At 38.4% G+C, this 12111-nt stretch overlaps 1 protein-coding gene across 1 annotated transcript; it reads right to left on the bottom strand.

Annotated features, from left to right (window-relative positions):
- Nucleotides 1-1735: 1735 nt before the first annotated feature.
- On the bottom strand, nt 1736-4044 carry LOC139621250 (piggyBac transposable element-derived protein 4-like). The gene has a single exon (XM_071477550.1). The coding sequence runs from the start codon at nt 3749-3751 to the stop codon at nt 2006-2008; it is 1746 nt and encodes a 581-aa protein (XP_071333651.1). The 5' UTR covers nt 3752-4044; the 3' UTR covers nt 1736-2005.
- Nucleotides 4045-12111: the final 8067 nt, after the last annotated feature.

The raw sequence follows: 12111 nt of genomic DNA, 5'->3' as shown, positions 1-12111 counted from the left end.
AAGCTGACTGTATCCTAAGATTACTGTTTGATATCTGCCGACGTCAAAAACTCAAAAGCTTCACCAAAAACGCACAACTGAACAGTAGTCACTCATCTGAGTCATTTTAAGCTGACTGTATCCTAAGATTACTGTTTGATATCTGCCGACGTCAAAAACTCAAAAGCTTCACCAAAAACGCACAACTGAACAGTATTCACTCACATTCAGTCATTTTAAGATGACTGTATCCTAAGATTACTGTTTGATATCTGCCGACGTCAAAAACTCAAAAGCTTCACCAAAAACGCACAACTGAACTGTATTCACTCATCTGAGTCATTTTAAGATGACTGTATCCTAAGATTACTGTTTGATATCTGCCGACGTCAAAAACTCAAAAGCTTCACCAAAAACGCACAACTGAACTGTATTCACTCATCTGAGTCATTTTAAGGTGACTGTATCCTAAGATTACTGTTTGATATCTGCCGACGTCAAAAACTCAAAAGCTTCACCAAAAACGCACAACTGAACTGTATTCACTCATCTGAGTCATTTTAAGCTGACTGTATCCTAAGATTACTGTTTGATATCTGCCGACGTCAAAAACTCAAAAGCTTCACCAAAAACGCACAACTGAACTGTATTCACTCATCTGAGTCATTTTAAGGTGACTGTATCCTAAGATTACTGTTTGATATCTGCCGACGTCAAAAACTCAAAAGCTTCACCAAAAACGCACAACTGAACAGTATTCACTCACATTCAGTCATTTTAAGCTGACTGTATCCTAAGATTACTGTTTGATATCTGTGATGTCAAAAACTCAAAAGCTTCACCAAAAACGCACAACTGAACTGTATTCACTCATCTGAGTCATTTTAAGATGACTGTATCCTAAGATTACTGTTTGATATCTGCCGACGTCAAAAACTCAAAAGCTTCACCAAAAACGCACAACTGAACAGTAGTCACTCATCTGAGTCATTTTAAGATGACTGTATCCTAAGATTACTGTTTGATATCTGCCGACGTCAAAAACTCAAAAGCTTCACCAAAAACGCACAACTGAACTGTATTCACTCATCTGAGTCATTTTAAGATGACTGTATCCTAAGATTACTGTTTGCTATCTGCCGACGTCAAAAACTCAAAAGCTTCACCAAAAACGCACAACTGAACTGTATTCACTCATCTGAGTCATTTTAAGCTGACTGTATCCTAAGATTACTGTTTGATATCTGCCGACATCAAAAACTCAAAAGCTTCACCAAAAACGCACAACTGAACAGTATTCACTCACATTCAGTCATTTTAAGCTGACTGTATCCTAAGATTACTGTTTGATATCTGCCGACGTCAAAAACTCAAAAGCTTCACCAAAAACGCACAACTGAACAGTAGTCACTCATCTGAGTCATTTTAAGCTGACTGTATCCTAAGATTACTGTTTGATATCTGCCGACGTCAAAAACTCAAAAGCTTCACCAAAAACGCACAACTGAACAGTATTCACTCACATTCAGTCATTTTAAGATGACTGTATCCTAAGATTACTGTTTGATATCTGCCGACGTCAAAAACTCAAAAGCTTCACCAAAAACGCACAACTGAACTGTATTCACTCATCTGAGTCATTTTAAGCTGACTGTATCCTAAGATTACTGTTTGATATCTGCCGACGTCAAAAACTCAAAAGCTTCACCAAAAACGCACAACTGAACTGTATTCACTCATCTGAGTCATTTTAACCCTTATAATATGTTGAAAAAAAATTACATTGATTATGTTGTGGGTCATTTTGACCCGTACTGTATAAATCCACTCAAAACAGTCAAAAAAACAGGTTAACCAATAACAACTTTGTTTTAGATTATATCAACATTTAGAAAAGAGACATACGATGCATTTTAATACCAACACTATATTTAAGAACTATTCAGTTAAAGTTTTTCCCTCCTCACAAACACTTTTTTTCCATTTAACTTGCCCCATTTTCTCAGATTTTCAGTGTTCAACGGTATCAATGTTCTCCACATGATGGACAGAATGTAACTGTGTGCTTTCTGCAGATGTAATTCTTGCATTTCACACAAGAGGTACTTGTTTTATTGTCCTCTCGGGAGGGACAGACCTGGCATCTTTTTCGTTTCTTTACACCTGTATCCACTGGATCCATTGCAGATTGGTCAGATGACCTGAGCTTGACCTTTTCAATGACAGGTGCAGCTGCGGCGGATTGAGGTGGCCTGGCTCGCCTCTGGATCTCGGGAGTGATGAGTGCTTTGCCGAGTTCTTCCAGGAAAAGCCGACGTCGGTACAATTTGCTGGCATTCCATTGCTGGTTGATTTCAGTCCACAGGACATAGGCATTGTAAGCAGACACGTCCACAATGTTGTAGAAAATCACCAAGGGCCAACGAGCAGTCTTGCGCTGGCAGCTGTATGTTGCTGTGACTTTGTCCAGATTGTCAACTCCTCCTTTGGTGGAGTTGTAGTCCAGGATCATTTGTGGCTTCCTGTCTTCTCTTGTGCTCAGAGATGCATCAGTGTGCATTGTGCTCATGACAAGCACATTCTTGTTTCTTTTTGGGCAGTATGAAACAACTGTTGCTTTCTCAGTGAAAGCAAATATTGAGGAATGCAGAGGTCTGCCCTTCATCTTCAGAATTTCAGTGGGAAGTTCTGGCTTATTTCTTCTGACTGTTCCCAACATAGTCAGCTTTCTCTTCTGAAGTTCATCTCCAAGGCGGTAGGATGTAAAGAAGTTGTCACATGTGATGTTATGACCTTGCAGCCCTTGACTCATCTCCAACACCACACGCATCCCCTGATTCTTCTCAGATGCTTCTCCAGGTAGCTTTCCAGTATATACTTGCATATTCCATGCATAGCTGGATTTTGCATCACAGGCTGCCCATATTTTGATGCCATATTTGGCAGGCTTGTTGGGCATGTACTGTCGGAAAGGACAGCGCCCCCTGAATGGAACAAGGCGCTCATCTACCGTAACATGGGGACCAGGATTGTACAACAAAGGTAGAATTTCAACCCATTTATCCCATACATCCCTGATCGCAGCTAGTTTGTCTCTTTCACGTCGACCAGCTCTGGTGTCGCGATTGTCAAATCGGATCACACGAGATATTATATGAAATTTCTCCAGAGACATTGTAGCTCGAAAGATTGGCCTTCCATTCTCTTCATTCCATAAACTTGCAGTTGCTTCTCCCTTTGACCTGTACACTCCAGCTAATACCAGAATTCCAATGTAAGCATGCAAGTCAGTCTGATCCAGTGGCTTCCATTTCTCTTGAAATACACGCCTCCCCTCCAAGTTGGTCATGTCCAGTATAATCCTCTCTATTGGTGGGGATATGAAGAGCTGAAATGCTGACTGAATATCATCAACTCGTGTGACAGCAAATCTTGTAGGACCAGGAGTCATTTTGATCACATTGGAGGATGACAGTCTGCCCCGGCTTTGGTGTGGTGATGTTGACCATTTTACATTACCATCTTTAGATGCCCATGTCCCCTCTGTGGATGATGATTGCTGCATTCCTTGGTTTTCATCTGATGGAGAAAGAATGACAGACTCGTCCTCTGAATCCTCCTCATCGTAGGAAAATTGACAATCTGGATCATCAATAACATTGTCCTCAGTCTCTGAAAGATCCTCTGTCTCTGAAATCTCTTCCTCTGCATCACTATCCCAGTTCAATACCTGTGATACAGTTTCTTCAGCTGTAAACCTTCTGGAGCTCATTTTTGGTGTGTATGTCAAAGAGATGACATGAGAACAGTGACAAGGACAAGTGAGAGTAAGGTCCTCCTCTACACACACCTGGGTCTCTTCAAAAGCAGTCAAATAATAATAACAAATAATTGGGCAGTCAAAATAAAGAACATCAAAGAAACATGTTTATTCTGGATCTGAACAGCTATATACCCACATTAAAGTGTCCGGGTCAAAATGACCCGCAACATCATCTTTGTGTACAAACTCTGCACAGACATCCCACGACACATCAGAGTGTCCAGATTTTACATACCAGTTCATGACCCTAGATGAGGAAAGTAACAAAATTTCATGAAGAACAAGAAAGGATAACCAGTACTTTGGTCAACACAAAAACTGAAACGGGTCAAATTGACCCTTAACATAATATAAAGGTTAAGCTGACTGTATCCTAAGATTACTGTTTGATATCTGCCGACGTCAAAAACTCAAAAGCTTCACCAAAAACGCACAACTGAACAGTAGTCACTCATCTGAGTCATTTTAAGCTGACTGTATCCTAAGATTACTGTTTGATATCTGCCGACGTCAAAAACTCAAAAGCTTCACCAAAAACGCACAACTGAACTGTATTCACTCATCTGAGTCATTTTAAGCTGACTGTATCCTAAGATTACTGTTTGATATCTGCCGACGTCAAAAACTCAAAAGCTTCACCAAAAACGCACAACTGAACTGTATTCACTCATCTGAGTCATTTTAAGATGACTGTATCCTAAGATTACTGTTTGCTATCTGCCGACGTCAAAAACTCAAAAGCTTCACCAAAAACGCACAACTGAACAGTAGTCACTCACATTCAGTCATTTTAAGATAACTGTATCCTAAGATTACTGTTTGATATCTGCCGACGTCAAAAACTCAAAAGCTTCACCAAAAACGCACAACTGAACTGTATTCACTCATCTGAGTCATTTTAAGCTGACTGTATCCTAAGATTACTGTTTGATATCTGCCGACGTCAAAAACTCAAAAGCTTCACCAAAAACGCACAACTGAACTGTATTCACTCATCTGAGTCATTTTAAGCTGACTGTATCCTAAGATTACTGTTTGATATCTGCCGACGTCAAAAACTCAAAAGCTTCACCAAAAACGCACAACTGAACTGTATTCACTCATCTGAGTCATTTTAAGCTGACTGTATCCTAAGATTACTGTTTGATATCTGTGATGTCAAAAACTCAAAAGCTTCACCAAAAACGCACAACTGAACAGTATTCACTCATCTGAGTCATTTTAAGCTGACTGTATCCTAAGATTACTGTTTGATATCTGCCGACATCAAAAACTCAAAAGCTTCACCAAAAACGCACAACTGAACAGTATTCACTCACATTCAGTCATTTTAAGCTGACTGTATCCTAAGATTACTGTTTGATATCTGCCGACGTCAAAAACTCAAAAGCTTCACCAAAAACGCACAACTGAACAGTAGTCACTCATCTGAGTCATTTTAAGCTGACTGTATCCTAAGATTACTGTTTGATATCTGCCGACGTCAAAAACTCAAAAGCTTCACCAAAAACGCACAACTGAACTGTATTCACTCATCTGAGTCATTTTAAGATGACTGTATCCTAAGATTACTGTTTGATATCTGCCGACGTCAAAAACTCAAAAGCTTCACCAAAAACGCACAACTGAACTGTATTCACTCATCTGAGTCATTTTAAGGTGACTGTATCCTAAGATTACTGTTTGATATCTGCCGACGTCAAAAACTCAAAAGCTTCACCAAAAACGCACAACTGAACAGTATTCACTCACATTCAGTCATTTTAAGCTGACTGTATCCTAAGATTACTGTTTGATATCTGCCGACGTCAAAAACTCAAAAGCTTCACCAAAAACGCACAACTGAACAGTATTCACTCACATTCAGTCATTTTAAGCTGACTGTATCCTAAGATTACTGTTTGATATCTGTGATGTCAAAAACTCAAAAGCTTCACCAAAAACGCACAACTGAACAGTATTCACTCATCTGAGTCATTTTAAGCTGACTGTATCCTAAGATTACTGTTTGATATCTGCCGACATCAAAAACTCAAAAGCTTCACCAAAAACGCACAACTGAACAGTAGTCACTCACATTCAGTCATTTTAAGATAACTGTATCCTAAGATTACTGTTTGATATCTGTGATGTCAAAAACTCAAAAGCTTCACCAAAAACGCACAACTGAACAGTATTCACTCATCTGAGTCATTTTAAGCTGACTGTATCCTAAGATTACTGTTTGATATCTGCCGACATCAAAAACTCAAAAGCTTCACCAAAAACGCACAACTGAACAGTATTCACTCACATTCAGTCATTTTAAGCTGACTGTATCCTAAGATTACTGTTTGATATCTGCCGACGTCAAAAACTCAAAAGCTTCACCAAAAACGCAGAACTGAACTGTATTCACTCATCTGAGTCATTTTAAGGTGACTGTATCCTAAGATTACTGTTTGATATCTGCCGACGTCAAAAACTCAAAAGCTTCACCAAAAACGCACAACTGAACAGTATTCACTCACATTCAGTCATTTTAAGCTGACTGTATCCTAAGATTACTGTTTGATATCTGCCGACGTCAAAAACTCAAAAGCTTCACCAAAAACGCACAACTGAACAGTATTCACTCACATTCAGTCATTTTAAGCTGACTGTATCCTAAGATTACTGTTTGATATCTGCCGACGTCAAAAACTCAAAAGCTTCACCAAAAACGCACAACTGAACAGTATTCACTCACATTCAGTCATTTTAAGCTGACTGTATCCTAAGATTACTGTTTGATATCTGTGATGTCAAAAACTCAAAAGCTTCACCAAAAACGCACAACTGAACAGTATTCACTCATCTGAGTCATTTTAAGCTGACTGTATCCTAAGATTACTGTTTGATATCTGCCGACATCAAAAAATCAAAAGCTTCACCAAAAACGCACAACTGAACAGTATTCACTCACATTCAGTCATTTTAAGCTGACTGTATCCTAAGACTACTGTTTGATATCTGCCGACGTCAAAAACTCAAAAGCTTCACCAAAAACGCACAACTGAACTGTATTCACTCATCTGAGTCATTTTAAGATGACTGTATCCTAAGATTACTGTTTGATATCTGCCGACGTCAAAAACTCAAAAGCTTCACCAAAAACGCACAACTGAACAGTAGTCACTCATCTGAGTCATTTTAAGATGACTGTATCCTAAGATTACTGTTTGATATCTGCCGACGTCAAAAACTCAAAAGCTTCACCAAAAACGCACAACTGAACTGTATTCACTCATCTGAGTCATTTTAAGATGACTGTATCCTAAGATTACTGTTTGATATCTGCCGACGTCAAAAACTCAAAAGCTTCACCAAAAACGCAGAACTGAACTGTATTCACTCATCTGAGTCATTTTAAGCTGACTGTATCCTAAGATTACTGTTTGATATCTGTGATGTCAAAAACTCAAAAGCTTCACCAAAAACGCACAACTGAACAGTATTCACTCATCTGAGTCATTTTAAGCTGACTGTATCCTAAGATTACTGTTTGATATCTGCCGACATCAAAAACTCAAAAGCTTCACCAAAAACGCACAACTGAACAGTATTCACTCACATTCAGTCATTTTAAGCTGACTGTATCCTAAGATTACTGTTTGATATCTGCCGACGTCAAAATCTCAAAAGCTTCACCAAAAACGCACAACTGAACAGTAGTCACTCATCTGAGTCATTTTAAGCTGACTGTATCCTAAGATTACTGTTTGATATCTGCCGACGTCAAAAACTCAAAAGCTTCACCAAAAACGCACAACTGAACTGTATTCACTCATCTGAGTCATTTTAAGCTGACTGTATCCTAAGATTACTGTTTGATATCTGCCGACGTCAAAAACTCAAAAGCTTCACCAAAAACGCACAACTGAACTGTATTCACTCATCTGAGTCATTTTAAGATGACTGTATCCTAAGATTACTGTTTGCTATCTGCCGACGTCAAAAACTCAAAAGCTTCACCAAAAACGCACAACTGAACAGTAGTCACTCACATTCAGTCATTTTAAGATAACTGTATCCTAAGATTACTGTTTGATATCTGCCGACGTCAAAAACTCAAAAGCTTCACCAAAAACGCACAACTGAACTGTATTCACTCATCTGAGTCATTTTAAGCTGACTGTATCCTAAGATTACTGTTTGATATCTGCCGACGTCAAAAACTCAAAAGCTTCACCAAAAACGCACAACTGAACTGTATTCACTCATCTGAGTCATTTTAAACTGACTGTATCCTAAGATTACTGTTTGATATCTGCCGACGTCAAAAACTCAAAAGCTTCACCAAAAACGCACAACTGAACTGTATTCACTCATCTGAGTCATTTTAAGCTGACTGTATCCTAAGATTACTGTTTGATATCTGCCGACGTCAAAAACTCAAAAGCTTCACCAAAAACGCAGAACTGAACTGTATTCACTCATCTGAGTCATTTTAAGCTGACTGTATCCTAAGATTACTGTTTGATATCTGCCGACGTCAAAAACTCAAAAGCTTCACCAAAAACGCACAACTGAACAGTATTCACTCATCTGAGTCATTTTAAGCTGACTGTATCCTAAGATTACTGTTTGATATCTGCCGACATCAAAAACTCAAAAGCTTCACCAAAAACGCACAACTGAACAGTATTCACTCACATTCAGTCATTTTAAGCTGACTGTATCCTAAGATTACTGTTTGATATCTGCCGACGTCAAAAACTCAAAAGCTTCACCAAAAACGCACAACTGAACAGTAGTCACTCATCTGAGTCATTTTAAGCTGACTGTATCCTAAGATTACTGTTTGATATCTGCCGACGTCAAAAACTCAAAAGCTTCACCAAAAACGCACAACTGAACTGTATTCACTCATCTGAGTCATTTTAAGATGACTGTATCCTAAGATTACTGTTTGATATCTGCCGACGTCAAAAACTCAAAAGCTTCACCAAAAACGCACAACTGAACTGTATTCACTCATCTGAGTCATTTTAAGGTGACTGTATCCTAAGATTACTGTTTGATATCTGCCGACGTCAAAAACTCAAAAGCTTCACCAAAAACGCACAACTGAACAGTATTCACTCACATTCAGTCATTTTAAGCTGACTGTATCCTAAGATTACTGTTTGATATCTGCCGACGTCAAAAACTCAAAAGCTTCACCAAAAACGCACAACTGAACAGTATTCACTCACATTCAGTCATTTTAAGCTGACTGTATCCTAAGATTACTGTTTGATATCTGTGATGTCAAAAACTCAAAAGCTTCACCAAAAACGCACAACTGAACAGTATTAACTCATCTGAGTCATTTTAAGCTGACTGTATCCTAAGATTACTGTTTGATATCTGCCGACATCAAAAACTCAAAAGCTTCACCAAAAACGCACAACTGAACAGTAGTCACTCACATTCAGTCATTTTAAGATAACTGTATCCTAAGATTACTGTTTGATATCTGTGATGTCAAAAACTCAAAAGCTTCACCAAAAACGCACAACTGAACAGTATTCACTCATCTGAGTCATTTTAAGCTGACTGTATCCTAAGATTACTGTTTGATATCTGCCGACATCAAAAACTCAAAAGCTTCAACAAAAACGCACAACTGAACAGTATTCACTCACATTCAGTCATTTTAAGCTGACTGTATCCTAAGATTACTGTTTGATATCTGCCGACGTCAAAAACTCAAAAGCTTCACCAAAAACGCACAACTGAACAGTAGTCACTCATCTGAGTCATTTTAAGCTGACTGTATCCTAAGATTACTGTTTGATATCTGCCGACGTCAAAAACTCAAAAGCTTCACCAAAAACGCACAACTGAACTGTATTCACTCATCTGAGTCATTTTAAGATGACTGTATCCTAAGATTACTGTTTGATATCTGCCGACGTCAAAAACTCAAAAGCTTCACCAAAAACGCACAACTGAACTGTATTCACTCATCTGAGTCATTTTAAGCTGACTGTATCCTAAGATTACTGTTTGATATCTGCCGACGTCAAAAACTCAAAAGCTTCACCAAAAACGCACAACTGAACAGTATTCACTCACATTCAGTCATTTTAAGCTGACTGTATCCTAAGATTACTGTTTGATATCTGTGATGTCAAAAACTCAAAAGCTTCACCAAAAACGCACAACTGAACAGTATTCACTCATCTGAGTCATTTTAAGCTGACTGTATCCTAAGATTACTGTTTGATATCTGCCGACGTCAAAAACTCAAAAGCTTCACCAAAAACGCACAACTGAACTGTATTCACTCATCTGAGTCATTTTAAGCTGACTGTATCCTAAGATTACTGTTTGATATCTGCCGACGTCAAAAACTCAAAAGCTTCACCAAAAACGCACAACTGAACTGTATTCACTCATCTGAGTCATTTTAAGATGACTGTATCCTAAGATTACTGTTTGATATCTGCCGACGTCAAAAACTCAAAAGCTTCACCAAAAACGCACAACTGAACAGTAGTCACTCATCTGAGTCATTTTAAGCTGACTGTATCCTAAGATTACTGTTTGATATCTGCCGACGTCAAAAACTCAAAAGCTTCACCAAAAACGCACAACTGAACAGTAGTCACTCATCTGAGTCATTTTAAGCTGACTGTATCCTAAGATTACTGTTTGATATCTGCCGACGTCAAAAACTCAAAAGCTTCACCAAAAACGCACAACTGAACAGTAGTCACTCATCTGAGTCATTTTAAGCTGACTGTATCCTAAGATTACTGTTTGATATCTGCCGACATCAAAAACTCAAAAGCTTCACCAAAAACGCACAACTGAACAGTATTCACTCACATTCAGTCATTTTAAGATGACTGTATCCTAAGATTACTGTTTGATATCTGCCGACGTCAAAAACTCAAAAGCTTCACCAAAAACGCACAACTGAACAGTATTCACTCACATTCAGTCATTTTAAGCTGACTGTATCCTAAGATTACTGTTTGATATCTGCCGACGTCAAAAACTCAAAAGCTTCACCAAAAACGCACAACTGAACTGTATTCACTCATCTGAGTCATTTTAAGCTGACTGTATCCTAAGATTACTGTTTGATATCTGCCGACGTCAAAAACTCAAAAGCTTCACCAAAAACGCACAACTGAACTGTATTCACTCATCTGAGTCATTTTAAGGTGACTGTATCCTAAGATTACTGTTTGATATCTGCCGACGTCAAAAACTCAAAAGCTTCACCAAAAACGCAGAACTGAACTGTATTCACTCATCTGAGTCATTTTAAGCTGACTGTATCCTAAGATTACTGTTTGATATCTGCCGACGTCAAAAACTCAAAAGCTTCACCAAAAACGCACAACTGAACAGTAGTCACTTATCTGAGTCATTTTAAACTGACTGTATCCTAAGATTACTGTTTGATATCTGCCGACGTCAAAAACTCAAAAGCTTCACCAAAAACGCACAACTGAACTGTATTCACTCATCTGAGTCATTTTAAGCTGACTGTATCCTAAGATTACTGTTTGATATCTGCCGACGTCAAAAACTCAAAAGCTTCACCAAAAACGCAGAACTGAACTGTATTCACTCATCTGAGTCATTTTAAGCTGACTGTATCCTAAGATTACTGTTTGATATCTGCCGACGTCAAAAACTCAAAAGCTTCACCAAAAACGCACAACTGAACAGTATTCACTCACATTCAGTCATTTTAAGCTGACTGTATCCTAAGATTACTGTTTGATATCTGCCGACGTCAAAAACTCAAAAGCTTCACCAAAAACGCACAACTGAACAGTATTCACTCATCTGAGTCATTTTAAGCTGACTGTATCCTAAGATTACTGTTTGATATCTGTGATGTCAAAAAATCAAAAGCTTCACCAAAAACGCACAACTGAACTGTATTCACTCATCTGAGTCATTTTAAGCTGACTGTATCCTAAGATTACTGTTTGATATCTGCCGACGTCAAAAACTCAAAAGCTTCACCAAAAACGCACAACTGAACAGTATTCACTCACATTCAGTCATTTTAAGCTGACTGTATCCTAAGATTACTGTTTGATATCTGCCGACGTCAAAAACTCAAAAGCTTCACCAAAAACGCACAACTGAACTGTATTCACTCATCTGAGTCATTTTAAGCTGACTGTATCCTAAGATTACTGTTTGATATCTGCCGACGTCAAAAACTCAAAAGCTTCACCAAAAGCGCACAACTGAACAGTATTCACTCATCTGAGTCATTTTAAGCTGACTGTATCCTAAGATTACTGTTTGATATCTGTGATGTCAAAAACTCA

Source organism: Trachinotus anak, unplaced genomic scaffold (genome assembly GCF_046630095.1).
Source record: "Trachinotus anak isolate AG129_WGS33_773 ecotype Australia unplaced genomic scaffold, CSIRO_AGI_Tana_v1 ptg000005l, whole genome shotgun sequence".
Classification (NCBI taxonomy): domain Eukaryota; kingdom Metazoa; phylum Chordata; class Actinopteri; order Carangiformes; family Carangidae; genus Trachinotus; species Trachinotus anak.
This window is presented reverse-complemented; position numbering and strand designations above follow the sequence as displayed.

Bases quoted from the DNA above. Each gene is read 5' to 3' on its own strand.
- LOC139621250 (XM_071477550.1), bottom strand. From the start codon at position 3,751: ATGAGCTCCAGAAGGTTTACAGCTGAAGAAACTGTATCACAGGTATTG.